At 37.4% G+C, this 18848-nt stretch overlaps 1 protein-coding gene across 1 annotated transcript in view; it reads left to right on the top strand.

Annotated features, from left to right (window-relative positions):
* TBC1D23 (TBC1 domain family member 23) overlaps window positions 1-18848 on the top strand; it is a 68225-nt gene that overhangs the window by 33965 nt on the left and 15412 nt on the right. Inside the window, exons 6-12 of the mRNA XM_015572147.1 lie at window positions 3722-3846; window positions 3931-3977; window positions 5279-5382; window positions 7326-7448; window positions 9026-9118; window positions 14022-14085; window positions 15600-15709. Coding sequence (XP_015427633.1) covers window positions 3722-3846; window positions 3931-3977; window positions 5279-5382; window positions 7326-7448; window positions 9026-9118; window positions 14022-14085; window positions 15600-15709 — 666 coding nt within the window. The remainder of the gene's footprint in view (window positions 1-3721; window positions 3847-3930; window positions 3978-5278; window positions 5383-7325; window positions 7449-9025; window positions 9119-14021; window positions 14086-15599; window positions 15710-18848) is intronic.

Here is an 18848-nt window from a genome sequence, read left to right as displayed (position 1 = left end):
GCGAGAGGGCACAGGCCGGGCTGAGGCACCTCCCCAACCCCCCCGACTGCACACATTTTTGTGCACCGGGCCTCTAGTATATATATAAAAGCCTTAGCGACCGTTACAACTGAATGACTGGTTGCTGTGACGTGCGCTGACCACCAGGGGGGCAGACATGCAATGCAAGAGCTCCCCCTCGTGGTCAGTATGCTCCCACAGCCAACCTCCCCTGGCTGGCCAACCTCCCACAATCTCTTCCCCCAAGCCGGCAGGCCCCGATCACCCAATCGGGTCCAGGCCTCGTGCTGGGATGGGGAACCAGAAGTGGGTGGCGGCAGACGCGGCCCCTTTATTAGGGGGGCCAAGGGCCAGCTCTCTCCTTGGGTCCGGCAGCCAACCTCCTGCACCCTGTCCCTACCCCCAGCTGGCAGGCCCCGAGCAGCCCTCCACTGGCCCAGCACAGTGGCAACGCTGTGGCGAGGGAAGGAGGTGGGGGGGAGATAGGGAACCGCATGGTGGTGGCGTCAGCATCCGGCATCTGTTCTTCCACACCCGTCCCGACAACCATCGCCTTCTCTTCGGGCCCCGGTCGGCCCGGCCCTGATCACTGGCCAGGCCTAGATCCCCATCCATGCATGAATTTCATGCACTGGGCCTCTAGTATATAAATATATATATATAATATATGATAAATATTAGTTCACTTTGAAACTTTAATAAAATTGATGATATATATTAGAAGTGATATTCAGTCATGAAAATAGATAAGGTTATCAAATGACTAATATAAAAGAATATAATGTACATCTCAGTGCTCTGACATTCTGTATTTGTATGTTGAGTGGGCAGTTTGTTATTCTAGGTCAGTGTCCTCAAATCTTTTGATCTTGGGACCACTTATACACAACATTTATTGAGGTTCCATTGTTTATATGGGTTGTGTTCATTAGAAATTAAAACTAAGAAGTTTTAAGTATTTATTTAGAGTAATGATAAATCCATGACATGTTAACATAAATAACGTACTTTTAAAATAAAAAATAACTATTTTTCAGAAGAAAATTAGTGAGAATAGTGGCATTGGCATCTATACTAATAAAAGGATAATATGCTAATTAGACCGGATATCTTCTGGACAAAGCCACGGTGGTGGGGGCCAAGGCAGAGGTGGTTAGGGGTGATCAGGCCAGCAGGCAGAGTGGTTAGGGGCAATCAGGCATGCAGGCAGGCAGGTGAGCAGTTAGGAGCCAGTGGTCCCGGATTGCAAGAGGGATGTCCAACTGTGAGAGGGATTGGGCCTAAACCTGCAGTTGGACATCCCCTCAGGGGTCCCGGATTAGAGAGGGTGCAGGCCGGGCTGAGGAACCCCCCACCCAGTGCACGAATTTCATGCACCTGGCCTCTAGTTCTATATTTTTGCAAATCTCATTAATTTTTAGTAGATTCTCATATCTGCTTCTGGATTCAGTCTCTGATGATACCACACTTCATGTAGCCTTTGGAACATTCTGTTGTTTATTTGTGAGAGCATGAGTATGAAAAAGGCAAATAAAGTCTAAGTATTATTTCACGTCATTGACTACCCTGTAAATACTCTTGGGGATTTCAGGGCACCTCAGGTCATACTTTGAGAACTGCTCTTCTAGGTTATGTTTGAGATATTTTTAAAACAATGATTGGGTGCTGGAAGAATATATATTCAAAAATTAAACATTCCTTGATCATGTCTTATCTAATTTTAGGAAATTCCATTGCAGTCACTTATTAACTGTGATTTAAGACAGCCTCTGAGCTTCAATTTTTTCATCTGTAAAATGGGAATAATAATAGTATCTATCTCAGAGGGTAAAGGGATGAGTTAACAATCAGAAAATGCTAAATAGAGATTCTAACTGGTTTAAACTCTGGCCTAGTAAATCTGAAACTGCAGCAGCCTATTCTTTAGTTCCCTCTTGGCTATATAGGCTTGTCACTCTGAGTTAAAATAATAAAATGCCTAAAAAACTATTGCTTCTCTGAGATTCATATTTGCCATTAACTATTTGTGTTAAAATGAGGAATTTTTATTTTTATTTTTTTAGCATTAATACCTAATGGTGGTTTCTCTGGTCACACCATACTTAGAACATGCCATTTCTGTTACCAGAACTTGAAATTAATACTCAGTGCTGGTAGTAGATTTTAACTAAACATTAAAAACTGGTTTCTCTTCTTTCAGTACCCCAAATAGTTCATTCTTGCTACGAGTATGTCTGTAGAATGGAGTCTTTTTTCTTTTTTGTTAATCCTCACCCAAGGATATTTTTCCATTGATTTTTTAGGGAGAGTGGAAGAGAGAGGGAAAGACAAAGAGAAACCTTGATGTGAGAGAAACACATCGATTGGTTGCCTCCAGCACGAGCCCTGACCAGGGCCTGGGCCGGGAGGAGCCTGCAACCGAGGTACATGCCCTTGACTGGAATCGAACCCTGGACACTTTGGTCTGCAGGCCAACGCTCTATCCACTGAGCCAAACCAGCTAGGGCAGAGCTTTTCTTTTTTAACCTGAGATGAAACAAAACTAATTCTTAAACCCTGAGAATCTACAGTTATAAACAGTGCAATGTTAGCTTTAGTTTAGTTAAATGAGTTTAATGATGACCATATTGCTATTCTGTTTGTATTTGCATCTTCTGATCTATTTTTTTTAAAACAACAAAAAACTCAGTAGTAGTATGTATTTTAAAAGTTTTGTGGTCAAGTGTAATGCAGTTACATGGTCTGTGGCTTCTCAGGTCTTTAGTTTGAATACCACCACTAACTAGCTCTGTGAACTTGGGAATGTTATTTAATACAAGTCTGTTTCCTCACCTATAAAATGGGGAGGAAAATGTCCTCTTTGAAGGCTTATTGTGAGAATATTTGAAATAAAGAGATATTTTAAATAAAAATATTTAATACTGTGACAGTAACTTAGTGTCTGGAACAACATATATGTGTTCTGGCACTAAATGTATGTATTCTCATTAGCTGCCTTTAGCCATAAGAAATGTTTTAAACTTAAATTTCTACATGGAATTGTTTCTGTTTCTAATGAAAATGGAAAGTACCATTGAATTTGTGCAATTTAAAGCACAGTTGGACTCTAGAGAAACGTATACATTAACAATTTTTTTATTTGGAAGAGAAAACCATAGGGTTTTGAAACCTATTGAGGGGTATAAATGTTGTCTCATATATTTCAAGTGATATATAAGTAAGCATTGGGAGCAATTCATATTTATATTTTCATTAAATATTTTTAGGTGCTTTTCAATTACTGTGTTTGATTCTCACAATTACCTTATAAATTAGATACTGTAATAATTATGCAAGTTATCCTTAGAGAGCTCAGTGGTAATTGTTAGTTGTTAGGCTATGGTAAATATGTGGTAGTTACTTTAGAAAGTCTAGGTTAATTATCTCTTCACAACAATGTAAGAAGGTTGTTAGTAGTATTACTATTTATTTTTTAACAGAAGTAGAAATGGAAGCTTTGAAGTTTGTTTTATGCCCTAAGTCAGACAGCTAGTACGTGGCTCCTCTGTGCTTTGAATCCACATGTTCTGCTTTTGGATTCTGAATACTAAAATTAAAGTACACATTAAATTTCAGCTGCTGATAACTTGATTTAGAGTTATTTATGCATTTGTTTTAATACTTTTAAAAGAACAAGTCATTTCTAATGGCTTATGTTCATCATTTCATTTTCTGATTACAGCTTGGAAGCCTTTTTGCATGTTACTGTTCCATTGAAGTCACTGAGGCATTATGGGATGGATATCTACAACAAGCAGATCCATTTTTTATTTATTTTTTAATGTTAATAATCCTTGTTAATGCAAAGTAAGTATCAAGTTGGTTAGATTTTTCTCTTCTCTGTTCTCAGGGTGGTCTGTTAATATTTAACTCATTTGATTCTTTTTTTAGAGAAGTTATTTTAGCACAAGAGTCTGACAGCAAAGAAGAAGTTATCCGTAAGTAGAATTTAATGTAGATAATTTCATGTCACTTAGTTTTATTTATTTAGTTTTATTTTTAATTTAAATTCTTTATTGTTTAAAGTATTACATGAGTCTCCTTTTTCCCCTATTGACGGCTCCCTGGCTGCTCCCAGCCCCAGCACATGCCCTCGCCCCCCTACTGTTTGTGTCCATTGGTTATACTCATATGCATGCATACAAGTCCTTCGGTTGATCTCTCACCCCCACATCTCCTACCTTCCCTCATAGGTTGGACAGTCTGTTTGATGCTTCTGTGTCAATGGTTCTATTTTTGTTCATCAGTTTATGTTGTTCATTATATTCCACAAATGAGTGAGATCATGTGATACTTATATTTCTCTGGTTTATTTTGCTTAGCATCACTTAGTTTTATTAAACTCAGTTTTCTCTATAAATTTAGGGGATTAGTCTAGAAGAGCTCTAAGGTTCAATTCAACTCTTACTTAGTCTTCAGGTACAAATGTTAGACTATTTTCCCCAGTTTTGCTATCCTCATTCATTCATTCATTCATTCATTCATGTCTTTTCATTCCTTTCCATATACTATTTCTTTGGTTTCCTTGTTCAAATAAAATGCCTTGCCCTCCCCTCCTCTCCCCTTCACCTTCTCTTTTTCTACCTCCTTTCTCCCTTCCTGTCTCCCTCCTTGCCTTCCTCTCTTTCTCTCCCTCTCTCTCTTTTCCCTTCTCTCCTGCCCCCTTCCCTTCCAGCCCCCTTCCTTCTTTCTCCGTTTACCTTTCAATACTCTGCTTTTATGGTATCTTCATTGTGAAACCTTGGTTCTCGTTTTCCGTTCTTCCCACTCTAACCCAACACAGATTTGTTATTTTCTCTCTACATTGCCTAGCACTTTGTGCTATCTATATTACAGTGTTTATCTTGTTAACATTTTAATGATTTATTTTAACATTCTCACACTAGACACAGTTCCTTAAGTCAGGAACTATTTCTTAGTCACTTTTATTTCCAGAGACCCTGGCACTTACTAGGTGTTTGTTAAATAAGTAAATAAATTACAATATTCTAATTAAGGCTAATGAATTTGATTTGGTTGCCTGTCACCACCATTCACTAATAAAATTGCATTAACAGTTTCAGCTCTTTTGGGGAAATCCACTTCTCCCCAAACAGTTTTAAAGGCATCACTGTTAAGATTCCATTTATATAATTTTTATTATGTTGAGCACATTCTAGCTTTGATACATAAATAATGTTTGTTATATTCTTCACAAAATTTTTTTTTTAATGTTGTTATCTCTATACTCCTATTTCAGAGTTCTTGGAAAACACTCCATCCAGTTTGAATCTAGAAGATATAGAAGACCTTTTCTCTCTGGCTCAGTATTATTGCAGTAAAACACCAGCTTCATTTAGAAAGGTATAAAATAGGAAATGACAAACTATTCATTGTTTCACATTTTGCACATTGTTTTATTGTTCTCATTATCCATTTCATTTAAAATACTCAAGGCTGGTTTTCTTTTCTGTCTTTTTATGTGTTGCAGTTTTGTGTGATTTTCTACTATAAATACTCTCCCTCATGGAGAAACAGACAGATTAAAAAAGATAATATACAGATATGTTACAATTATCTCACCCCTACTCTCATTATTAGTTATTTCTGATCATTAGAATATTGACTATATTTCTTAAATTAGTGCTCTCTTTTAAAAATTGTATTAGAAAAATCTGATGGGGCATGTATAATTATGCCTTCTTTATCTGGAGTTCAGTTTTGCACTTTACTTATACAGAGCTGTCTTGTAAGCAAAAAAGGATCACTTAGCCCTACAGAGACCTAGAATCTTTCTCAGACCAGACAAGTGCTTACAAGAGAAAGGACACCAGATTAGAAGTGTAAGTGGTGTGAGCTCCTAGAAAGTAAAACTCCAGGAAGCAAAAGCTAATAGTGGAGGAGGCAGAGAAGTACTTTAACAACTAGTATGGCACACAGGTTTGTCTGTGACCTCAGGTATCAATGAGAGCATTAATTGTCTTTTTTTTTTTTTAACGCATTGTACCATAATGATTGCTAGTTGGTAGTTATGTCACTGAAACATCAAGATGAGGTTTAGTTATGTTCAGTATAGCATGTTTTAGAAGGCAGTTAAGAGAAACCTTTTAAGAACATTTTCCTTGAAACTAATTAAAGAAGAGATTTGTTTTGTTTCTAGGGACTGATTTCAGCTATTTTAATAATTGCCTTATGTAAATCTCAGTTCCCAACAATGTTGAGTAAGTCAGATTATGGGATAGTGATTTAGGATGCTGGGTGAAAAGAAGTCTTATACTTTTCAGTCTCTTAAGAGGAATAGTTTTTTTTGGTTTTTTTTAATATATTTTATTGATTTTTTACAGAGAGGAAGGGAGAGAGATAGAGAGCTAGAAACTTCGATGAGAGAGAAACATCGATCAGCTGCCTCCTGCACATCTCCCACCGGGGATGTGCCCGCAACCCAAGTACATGCCCCAGACCGGAATCGAACCCGGGACCTTTCAGTCCGCAGGCCGACGCTCTATCCACTGAGCCAAACCGGTCTTGGCAAGAGGAATAGTTTTTATTCAGACATAGTAAATGATCTGCACTAGCATTGGCTAACTAGAGCAGACTACTGTATAATCAGTGTCTTACATAATTTATGCAATTCATTTAACCATATTTTTGTTTTTATTATATCAAATATGAAAAGTTGTGAGTAACCAATTTTAAAATTTAGTATTTAGTTATAGGTAATAGTATGGAAAATAACTTTGAAGAGTGTGTTATTTCATTTTGTGTGAACTCTGACAGGAACTTTGTATCTTTTTGTATTTTTTAGCTTACAAGATTTGAGATGATATATTAAGTTTTAAAAATCACACAACTCAAGGATGTTATATAATTACTAGAGGCCCAGTGCATGCATTTGTGCACTGATGGGGTCCCTCAGCATGGCCTACAGGGATCAGGCTGCAGCAGGCAGCCGGGGAGGAGCCCGGGCTGGGCGCTGCACTGCTCCCACTCATCCCAGTCCTGCTGCACCTGCCCTACCGCTCAGTAGGCTCACCAGCTATGAGCCCGAAGTCTGGCGCCTGTTGGTCAGCTGAGCGGTGCTCCCGCTGTGGGAGCATACTGACCACCAAGGGGCAGCTCCTGTGTTGAGCATCTGCCCTCTGGTGGTCAGTGCACGTCATAGCTACCAGTCAACCAGTTGACCGGTCACTTAGGCTTTTATATATATAGAGATTTTACCTCTTACCATGTTATATTAAGAGTATTTCAGAAATAAATTTTGATTTTGTTTTTTCTTTATAGTATTTTTAAATTGTCTCTTCAAACAGGATAATCACCATCTATTTGGTAGTACTTTGTTGGGAATTAAGGATGATGAGGCAGATCTGAGTCAGGCTCTTTGTCTGGCAATCTCGGTCTCAGAGATCCTTCAAGCAAATCAGCTGCAGGGGGTAAGTAAAGAAAGCCCACAGTTTTGTCAGAGAACTGTCCCTTTTATTTTTTATTTTTATTATTATTTTGTTATTGTTGTTAATCCTTACCCCGGGATATTTTTCCATTGATTTTTTGGGAAAGTGTAAGAGAGAAGGAAAGACAGAGAGAAACATCGATAAAAGAGAAACACATTGATTGGTTGCCTCCTGCACGAGCCCTGATCAAGCCTGGGCCAGGGAGGAGCCTGCAGTCAAGGTCAGAATTGAACCAGGGACCCTTATGGTGTGCAGGTCGATACTCTATCCACTGAGCCAAACTGGCTAGGGCAAGATTGTTCCCTTTAAATACAAGGAACCAGTATTTCCTCCCTGTTTGATGATTTCCACAAAATTAATCTACTACAAAAATGTAGCTATTTTGCTTTCTTTGATGATTAATGTGCTGAATCTTCTGTCCAGATGGTCATTTTTAAACTGCCAGTATTGGTGTTATTTTAGTTGTCAACAACTAATTATTTTTTACACCAATTTTTGTAAACTGTTAAACCTTTTTCATTTTAGCAAAGCAACTAAATGGTGTATAAAGTACTTAACAGAGTGAATTTAGCATTTAAAAGTTAAATTCTGGGTTGTTACACAACTGATTAAATTACAAGGTTAAATGCCATAAAGCATGTAACAAAGGAGACTTGAGGAACTATTACTAGTATTGCAACATTTACCCATGCACGTGTTTATTTGGAATGTGGGATGTATTTCCAAAGAGGAGAGAGGAATAGACAGGAAAATGCCTTTGACAGTAGATCTTTTTAAAACAAGTAATTCACGTATTTTTCTTATTAGAACTATTATTTTTTAAAATATATTTTATTGATTTTTTACAGAGAGGAAGGGAGAGGGATAGAGAGTTAGAAACATCGATGAGAGAGAAACATTGGTCAGCTGCCTCCTGCACACCCTCCACTAGGGATGTGCCTGCAACCAAGGCACATGCCCTTGACTGCCCCGGGACCCTTCAGTCCGTAGGCCGATGCTCTATCCACTGAGCCAAACCAGTCAGGGCTAGAACTATTATTAAAAAACAAATGAAAATATGTAATATAGTTTAATAAGACCCATATGAACCTCCTCAGTTCAAACTGCAATTGTAAAACCTCCCCTCACCCACCAAATAAATTTAGTTCTTATGTGAATTCAAGTGTTGATAAGTTTGTTGATTTGCAGAAACAGGAATTGTACCTATATGGTACAATTATGGTTTTTAAAAAATTGTTTAACATGATTCACATTTAAAAAATTAAGTTCCAATATATTATAATTAGTTTTATAATTCAAACTGACATTTTCCTGGTACATATTTTAAGACTTTCTGGTCAAGAACAGTATATACAAAATGTTTTACTGTTTTAAATTAATACAATATTTTAGAATCTTGAGGTAATTTTCTTGTATCTGTATTGATTGGGTCCTTCTGATCTATGTGAGATCAATTTTTTAATAAACGTATTCCCCCTTCTTTGGTTAATTATTAGTATTATCTAAAATACAACTCCAATGGCAAATTTCAGTACATCAAAAAATTGTTTCTTTCTTAGGAAGGAGTCCGGTTCTTTGTGGTGGATTGCCGTCCTGCAGAACAGTATAATGCTGGGCATTTATCAACTGCTTTCCACTTAGATTCAGATCTGGTTAGTATAAATGCTTATTAATTTTTTTTAATTAACAGAAGAAATCTTTTTATTTTCTTTAGCTTATAAATATACTAGTAAATGTACCCAATTTAGGGGTGTTTTTCTTTCTGCTTAAGGAGGGAGTCTCTGTATTTATGATAAAAGTTGCTCTCGGGTTGCCTTTTCACTGAGGGCACCCTTTTGGCATCCTAAAGAAGTGGTTCTCAACCTGTGGGTCGCGACCCCTTTGGCGGTCGAACGACCCTTTCACAGGGGTTGCCTAAGACCATCCTGTATATCAGATGTTTACATTACGATTCATAACAGTAGCAACATTACAGTTATGAAGTAGCAACAAAAATAATTTTATGGTTGGGTCACAACATGAGGAGCTGACTTTAAAGGGCCAGAAGGTTGAGAACCACTGTCCTAAAGGATGAAAACATTGTTTACTATGGCTTACTATTGCTTACCATTGTTATGTCAGTAAATTCTAAACTTCTGACTACAAGCTACCTGATGTGCCTTGCATCTAGTAAGTACTCTGTAAATATTAGTTCTTTTGTAATTGGGTAATTATTCTAAAAGTTTTTATGATAAGCCTTTTTTCCCATCATGAATACTTACGTATATAATAAACTAATACTTAGTAGGTGTTAAGTTGTTAAAATTTCTATCGTCTGATCACTTTAATTGAAGAAGTAGATGAGGTAAATAGTTAAATATTGTCAGAGATGCTTAGAGTAGTGTAGACTTGGGACTGATGTCATTTAAGCCATTATGAGGTTATTAGAGCCTTGGGGATAGGGAAGGTGGAAAGAGCAGTCAACACTTGCTGATGGTGCAATCTGCCCTCTTCCCAGCCTGTCTGAAAAAATTGATGCTATGACTGAAAGGGCATGTAGCAGGGCCTAGGTGGTGTTGAGAGGAAACTCCTGGAAAATGAAGGTAAAACAACCCAGAGAGTTTTGGGCGCTGTAGGTAAAGAAGGCAATCCTAGCTTGTTTGCATCCTGAAATTGAACTTTGTGCCTTTCTCTTCCTTGATTAGTGCAGGAAGACTTAGATGGTTTTAAAATTCACTCAAGTGATTCACAAATACTTGAATTAAAAAAAAAATTTCAGAGAATCTCCAGAGTTAACTGGTAATGGCATACTTAATCTTCTAGATCCGTCATACATATTTATATATTTTTTGTTCGCTTTTTCCACTTGGCAGTTCATTTGTTTTTTTATTTAAAAGTTTCTTAGAGATCTTTCCACTTAAGTACATTCTTTTTAATGGCAGTATTTGGTCCATGGTACAGATATACCATAATTATTGTTTGATTAATGCACATTTTGATTAATTTACATTTTGATTATTGTTTGATTAATAATACATTAATCAAATGTAATTAACATTACATTTCTTATAATAATCAGTGCAGTTAACATCCTGTACATACATTGTGAACTCATGCAAATATTTCTGTAAAATAGATTCCTCAAAGAAGAGTTGTTGGGTTGAGAGGTGTGGATGTGTAAAATTTTAAAAGAGACGACTGCCATATTGCCCTTTAAAAAGGCTGAACCTTTATACTTTACAACCGTATATGAGAATAATTGTTTTCTACATTCAGCATTAGTGGACATTACCAATTATTTTTTACTTGCTAAGAATGATGCATGAAAAACAGTGATAATAACTAGTAATATTAAGCATCCTTTTGCAAGTTTGCTGTTTAATTATTTAGCAAATTGCTTCTATGGTTCATCCATTTTTTATTGGATTTTCACTGTGCTATTTTAATGTGCCCTAGTATAGTAGTTTCAAAAAAAAAAAATCTGTAGTTATTAGCATACTTGTTCCTTGAGAGTGAGAAATTAATTTTTTCATTCCTTTCTCTCTAGTACCTAGATTAGTGCTGATAAATAAAGGGTTTCTGCTATTTCTGACTGTCCTCTAAGAAATACATGGCCTGCTGTGTTAGTGAAAATAAAAAATATAGCTTGTTTTTAATGTATTAGTTTAGTCATGGACCATTCCACTCAGTGTTAAACTTTTCTTGTCATGACACCTAAGGAACACTGTAATTTATTAAGAAACAAACAGTAGCCCTAACTGGTTTGGCTCAGTGGATAGAGCGTCGGCCTGTGGACTAAAGAGTCCCAGGTTCGGTTCTGGTCAAGGGCATGTACCTTGGTTGCGGGCACATACCCAGTAAAGAGTGTGCAGGAGGCAGCTATCGATGTTTCTAACTCTCTATCTCTCTCCCTTTCTCTCTGTAAGAAATCAATAAAGTATATTAAAAAGAAACAGTAACCACACATTTTTTTCTCGTAGCCTGTTTATTTTGTATAATGGTATATCTGTACCATGGACCACTGTACAGGTAATGTTTCAGTAAATTTTCAACTTTTGTTTTTGTATATTATAGGTACATTTACACATATATTTTTTTTTTCTTATCCCAGGAATTTTATTTATAAGAGTCTTGTTTTGTTTTCATGGTGACTAAATATTTTTTTCCTAGAAAACTATTTCAGGTGAAGCCTGAATGATTGCTGACCTTGAACTTAACGGTAGTTAAAGCAAGCAGAATACATAATAAAGAATATACATGGAGCCCTAGTGGGTTTTGCTCAGTGGATAGAGCATCGGCTTGTGGAATGAAGGGTCCCAGATTCGATTCTGGCCAAGCGCATGTACTTTGGTTGCGGGCATATCCCCAGTACGGGGTGTGCAGGAGGCAGCTGATCGATGTTTCTCTCTCATTAATGTTTCTAACTCTGTATCCCTCTCCCTCCCTCTCTGTAAAAAATCAATAAAATATATTTTTTAAAAAAGAAAGAAATTCTCATAGGCATTTTTGTGCTGTTATCTACATTGTTAAATTTATCTGTGTTTTTCTTTTTTAAAAAAATATATTGATTTCAGAGAGAGAGAGAGAGAGAGAGAGAGAGAAACATCAATGGTGAGAGAGAATCATTGATTGGCTGCCTCCTGCATGCCCCCTACTAGGGATTGAGCCCGCAACTCAGGCATATGCCCTGACTGGGAATCAGACCATGACCTCTGGTTCATAGGTCGACACTCAACCATTGAGCCACTCCAGCTGGGCTCTTTTTTTTTTGTTTTTTTTTGTTACAATTTGTATATTTTGTGTCTTGCCAAGAAAGGTCTTTCCCCCAGAGTTTTCTTGCATGCTTATCAGGTGTCCGTTTTTGTTTAAGTTGTGAACTGTGTGGAATGGTTTTCTATGCAAAAAGTATGTAGGAAGCAAAAAAATAAAATTTTTTTCCCTGGTAGCTAACCAGTTATGCTATCAATTTTAAATATCACAATTTTAATATACTGAATTCTTCTATACGTTAGCATCTGTTCCTGGATTATTCCATTGCATTGATCTTTACCTTTATTTATGTCCTAAGACTATTTATAGTAGCTGTGTAATTCATTTTAATATATTCGCTATTTTTAGCTACCTCTTTTTGTGTGTTTGAATATAAATTATCTTCAGCGTAACTAATCTGTATTTGTGACTTTATGCAATCTGTTCCCCTCCCTTCTCTACAAAGCCGCACTCAGTTAAAGTCCTCTTTTTGTGTAACCCTGAACTATGGAATCAGGAAGACAGTGGTGTGGTGTTGCACAAGCCACTCAACTTGGGTCCTTTCTATTCATGTTATATTTTACTGGGAATCAGGTTTGAGAAAATTATGTAGAAGACAGAATCCTTAAAAGACAAAATGAGAGAAGTACTGAGATATTTGGGGGAGAGACTATAAGATAACTTTGTACTTTATTAAAGAAAAGATTTTAGAAATTTATACAGAATAACAAATAGGGACTCAAACTCATTTTATTTATAAATTTAATTGGCCTATTCAAAAAATGCTCTGGTATAAACTGCATATTGTGAGGGCGGTCAGATAGCAAAAATTTGGAATATTATGAACTCTATTTTTATAATTCAAGTTCTTGATGTGGCTTAGAAATTTCCCTCCCAATTTTTATCATGGATAATTTCAGACGAGATTGGGCGCGTTCAGGGTGGTATGGCCGTAGACTATCATGGATAATTTCAAACAAATCTAGAAGTGCAGAGAATTGAAACCTGTAAACTGTTTGTACGACATAATCACATTATCATTATTAGACTTTATTATAAAAAATAACATAGTGTTCAGGTTTCCCTGAATTTCCCAATATCCAAAACAAGACATTGCACTTGGATGATATCTTTTTAAGACTTTTAAAATTTATAGATTTATAAGTTATCTTTCAAAATATATTTCCTTCCATGTATTTGTTAGAGGGGAAATTGTTTGTAAAATGATAACATTCTGTCATTTTTTTCATTCGGAATATTCGCTTTTATATTTCCTTTTTATAAAGGACACACTATTTTGAAAATTTAAAAAAAACAACACTCTAATTATATCCAAAAATACAACTTACCTGTTTTTCATTTGACTCTTTATTACACTATTGGAAGTATAATACAAATAAAATTACAGTCTTGTGAGAGCCATGAAGTTCTTCCTTTCTTCCCACCCAAGTACCAGGCCTTACAATACACAAGGTAAATGTATTTACCTCTCTATGCCAAAGTCCATAATGTTAGCAAATAACCTTATATTACATCTGTCAATGTTTACAGAATTATCAGGAGTTTTTTTTTTAAATATATTTTATTGATTTTTTACAGAGAGGAAGGGAGAGAGATAGAGAGTCAGAAACATCGATGAGAGAGAAACATCGACCAGCTGCCTCCTGCACATCTCCCACTGGGGATGTGCTCGCAACCCAGGCACATGCCCTTGACCGGAATCGAACCCGGGACCCTTCAGTCCGCAGGCCGACGCTCTATCCACTGAGCCAAACCGTTTTTGGCAATTATCAGGAGTTTTAATTATATTGCATTTTGGAATAATTTAAAGTTTATATTCCATTACAGAAAAACAAAGAATATGTGAGCATTGCCAGTGGAGGATTTATGGGTAAGATTTTAATTTATTAATCCCTTTGCCTCTACTTTTCAGTGGAAATTATATTAATCAGAGCTGATTTGTAGTTAACTAAGTTAGTTAATGGGTATTTTCTCTCTTTAGTCATTCAGTATTTTCAGAAAAGACAAAGCCAGCAGAACATAGGTAATAGACAAATATAATAGGAAATTGATAAATATTTAATGGAAGACTCTATAAATAGATTTGTTTAGTTAGCTTGTATTTGCAAAAGATATTTTTGTAAAGATGCCTGAATAACTGCCCACATGACTTGCCTCTACAGAGGAGAAGTAGACAGGATCTAGGAAAGGAGTAGGAGGAATACTTTTCATTATATCTGTATACCCTTTCTACTCTTGCTTTTTGAATTTGTTTTGTTTTCATTTTATTTTTGAACTACTTGAAGATATTAGCTGCCAGAAAAATGTTGGCTCAATGGAATAAAACAAATAAGCCGATGTTTTCAAATCTGCAGACTAATATCTGGTAATCCAGGTTAGTAAAATAATTGACAAAGTCTCTGCAGGCAAATATTTGAGAATTTATGAAGAATTAGGTCAGAGTAATAACATTTAGAGTTTTCATTTTTTCAAGAGATGTTATTTAAGGGGACAGACTTGCAACTAGTAAATAAGTCCTGCAGTACTAATGTACAGTATAGTGCGTATAGGCAATGAAACCGTATTGTGATCATCAAACTTGCAAAGAACCTAGATCTTCGTTATTACCACCATGAAAAAGAAATGGTAATTACATTATCTTATGTCATAACTTAGTATTTTCAGATTAGTACTTGTTTCCTTCGTGTCTTTATGACATTAGCAAGGATCATGATTACCTCCCATATATCATGGCCTAATAATTATCTTTGAGGCTCAGACATAGAGTGATCTACAGAAGGGATTATTTTAATAAAGTGTTAAGCAAGTATTGGCCTACAGGTATGAATTATTTATTTTCCAAGAAAAACTCTTTTTCCATAGCAGTTAATGCCTAGACTGCTTTATTTATTATGGCAAAGATTAATTGATATCTCCTTATGGTAAAATAAAAGTCACCATAGGTTTTCTTTCTTTCTTTTTTTTAAATTAGAGTTTACATTCAATATTATTTTGTATTTGTTTCAGGTATAGCAGTAAGTTTTCTATTAATCTTCTATGTCATAAGAAAATGTTGCTGAAATCATCTATTAATACTTGAAAGATTACCTTCCAAAAAGGAAAATATCAAGCCTATATATACAGTTATTGTCACCCGCAGGATCAGTTAAGAAAAGCGATATATGTGTACAGAGGGCATTAGAAGGAAGGAGAAGAGGAAGGGAAGGCTTTCTGTGGCCTGAAGTCCTTTGCTCCTTTTCAGACATGCAAAAAGAAATACCTGTAATCATGTCTGTGGATCCTTTTTCATCCAGCTATGACATGTTTATTATACTTCTCTAGTAATGGATCTTTCCAAAAGGGGTTGATTTGATGGGTTTTGTTTTTCTTCTCATTTATTTTAAGCATTGCAGCAGCACTTAGCAGATATTAATGTGGATGGACCAGAAAATGGATATGGCCATTGGATTGCTAGTACCTCAGGCTCAAGGAGCAGTATCAGTTCTTCTGTTGATGTAAGTGTATGTGTCAAATATGTCACCACATTAAGATAAATGCCCAGAAAAGGTGATTAACTCATAAACCCCACCATAACAGAAATAGGGTCAAAATTATCAAACACATACAATGAGGAGTAATGTTATTGTGAAGTTAATGAGATGACTGAGCAGGTCTGCACAGTTAAACCAGCCTGGAGTGAAGGAGGTCTACCTGCTGAATCCACATTTCTCCCTGTCCCACTGCCGTTTGGTATCACCTAGTGACAGTTTTCTGCTTTAGCTGAAATATTCTGAGTTCTGTGATGAGCTAGCAGTCTCAAGTGAGCTTATTCTAGGAATCTCTCAATCAGTTTGGGCCAAGATAATACTGAGGCCAGTGGTCCCATTTCCTGCATACCATGTCTGCTCCCCACCACAGACACTGGGTTCAGGAATCTGGAGAGGGGCTGCACATAAATGAATAGAGACTAGACAAGAAGTATAAATTTGGAAGGCATTTTTGGGGAGCCAGATGGAAACCAGCTCTCTAATGGAATGGCTCCCGAATGTCCGGACCTACAGCATTTTATTCACACATTTTGCCTTTTAGCAAAGCAGATATACATATCAAAGGTAAGGTTTGGTAAACAATAAAGGATTATCAGGTTAGGACAGTGGTTGACAAACTGCAGCTCACGAGCCACATGCGGCTCTTTGGCCCCTTGAGTGTGGCTCTTCCTAAGCCTTAGGAGTACCCTAATTAAGTTAATAACAATGTACCTACCTATATAGTTTAAGTTTTAAAAATTTGGCTCTCAAAAGAAATTTCAGTCGTTATACTGTTGATATTTGGCTCTGTTGAGAAATGAGTTTGCCGACCACTGGGTTAGGGGAATTGCCCTCAGCTGTTACACAGCAGCTAATAATACGCAGGTCTTCAGCCCTGCTGAAGATGTCCATCAGCCTTCTGATAAACTTCTTGCATTTATTATGCTAACTACTGTTCTTAGCCTCCAGCAAAATAGTACCTAAATCCTAGACCACTTTCTGATTATTTCCTTCCCATAAATTCTGAAGAGGATTGTTACACTTTGAAACTTTGACACCTATCACCAACTTGCCTTCTAGGGTATATGGGAGCAATTCTATGAAATAATTTAAAAATTATACTCACACCTATTAGGTATGCCAAGATAACCTAATTTTTGAGAAATTAGAGGCCTAAGTGAAAATGTTTTAAAAAGCAAAAATTTACAACAAATTAGTTGTTTAAAAATTTAGCTACATGAAATGATATGTTCATTACAGGCATCTCCCTCATTTTATTGCACTTTACTTAATTGCACTCTGCAGATTATTACTTTATTTTACAAATTGAAATATTGTAGCCACCTTGCATCAAGCAAATTGGCATTTTCAAACAGCATTTGCTCACTTCATGTATCTCTGATATATTTTGGTAGTTCTCACAATATTTCAAAATCTTTCATTATTATATGTGTTATGGTTATCTGTGATCAGTGATCTTTGATGCTGTTATTGGTCATTGTTTTGGGCTGCCATGAACTGTGTCTGTATAAGACTGCAAACTTAAAAAAATGTGTGTGTTCCAATGGAATACTATGCTGCGGTAAAAAAAAAAAAAGGAACTCTTGCCTTTTGCAACAGCATGGATGGAACTGGAGAGCATCATGCTAAGTGAAATAAAAAAAAAAAATGTGTGTGTTCTCACTGTCCTACCTATTGGGTTATTCCCCCATGTCTCTGTCTCTCTCTCTCTCTCTCTCTCTCTCTCTCTCTCTCTCTCTCCTGGCCTCTCTATTCTCTGATACAGCAATATTGAAATTAGGCCAATTGATACCCTACAGTGTGGTCTCTAAATGTTCCAAGTGAAAGGAAGAGTTATAGGTCTCTCACTTTAAATCAAAAGCTAAAACTGGGCCCTAACTGGTTTGGCTCAGTAGATAGAGCGTCGGCCTGCAGACTGAAGGGTCCCAGGTTCAATTCCGATCAAGGGCATGTACCTTGCTTGCAGGCACATCCCCAGTAGGGGGCTGTGCAGGAGGCAGCTGATAGATGTTTCTCTCTCATCGATGTTTCTAACTCTCTATTCCTTCCCCTTCCTCTCTGTAAAAAATCAATAAAATATATTTTAAAAAAATGATTAAGCTTAGTAAGGAAGGCATATTGAAAGCCAAGACAGGCTAAAAGCTAGATTCTTATGCCAAGTTGTGGTGCAAATAGCAAGAGAATACGAAGTAAAAGTGAAGCCTGAAGATGCCACTGTATTAACTGCAGTCTCATTTCATGAATGGGGGAATTGCTTTATGGATGAGCAAAGAAAGTGGTTTCTTGCGATGGAATCTACTCTGGGTGAAATGCTTTGAAGATTGTTGAGATGTCAACAAAGGATTTAGGATACTATATAAACTTATATGTAATACTAGGGACCCAGTGCATGAATTCATGCACCTTGAAATAAACTGTGGGCCTCGAGGCTGCGGTGGGCACAGGGGCAGGTCTTGGCCCATCTTCCGTGCCCCTGCCCGGCCCCTTCTGCTGTGGCCCCCAGCCCCCTGTCTGCTGGCAGCCCTGTTCCCATGTGCTGACGGAACAGAAAGATTGGGGCTGGTGCCAGCAGCGGGTGCAAGCAGGGCTGGCTCTGTCAGCAGGTGCGAGTCGCAACTGCTGCCCGATCGCCCCTCAGGAGCAGGGGGAGGTAGAGAAGCCCGCAGGGGCAATCAGGACTGGCAGCCGCCTCTTGCACCTGCTGATGTCATGGAGTTATTGGGACCAGCGCCAGGTACCAGTAGCAGATGTGAGCGGCAGCTCCAGCACTGGCTGCACGTGCAAGCGGGGCCGGCACCATCAGCGGGTGCAAGTGCCAGGCAGGACCACAGCGCAGGAGCAAAGAATTTTCAGTAACCATCAGAGGCTCTCCCCAATGACAGTGACCAGCACCCCACCTTGGTCTGGCACCCCTGCTCACCTGCTCCACCATCCCCCCCGTGGCCGCTGCCCGCCATGTTTCACACATGCCCCATGGTGGTCAGCACATGTAATAGCGACCAGTTGTTTGGTTGTTCCACCGTTTGGTCTATTTGCATATTAGGGTTTTTATATAGATAGATAGATAGATAGATAGATAGATAGATAGATAGATAGATATTATAAT

This window comes from Myotis davidii, unplaced genomic scaffold (genome assembly GCF_000327345.1).
Source record: "Myotis davidii unplaced genomic scaffold, ASM32734v1 scaffold492, whole genome shotgun sequence".
Classification (NCBI taxonomy): domain Eukaryota; kingdom Metazoa; phylum Chordata; class Mammalia; order Chiroptera; family Vespertilionidae; genus Myotis; species Myotis davidii.
The sequence above is the reverse complement of the archived record's forward strand: the minus strand, read 5'-3'. Positions and strand labels throughout refer to the sequence as shown.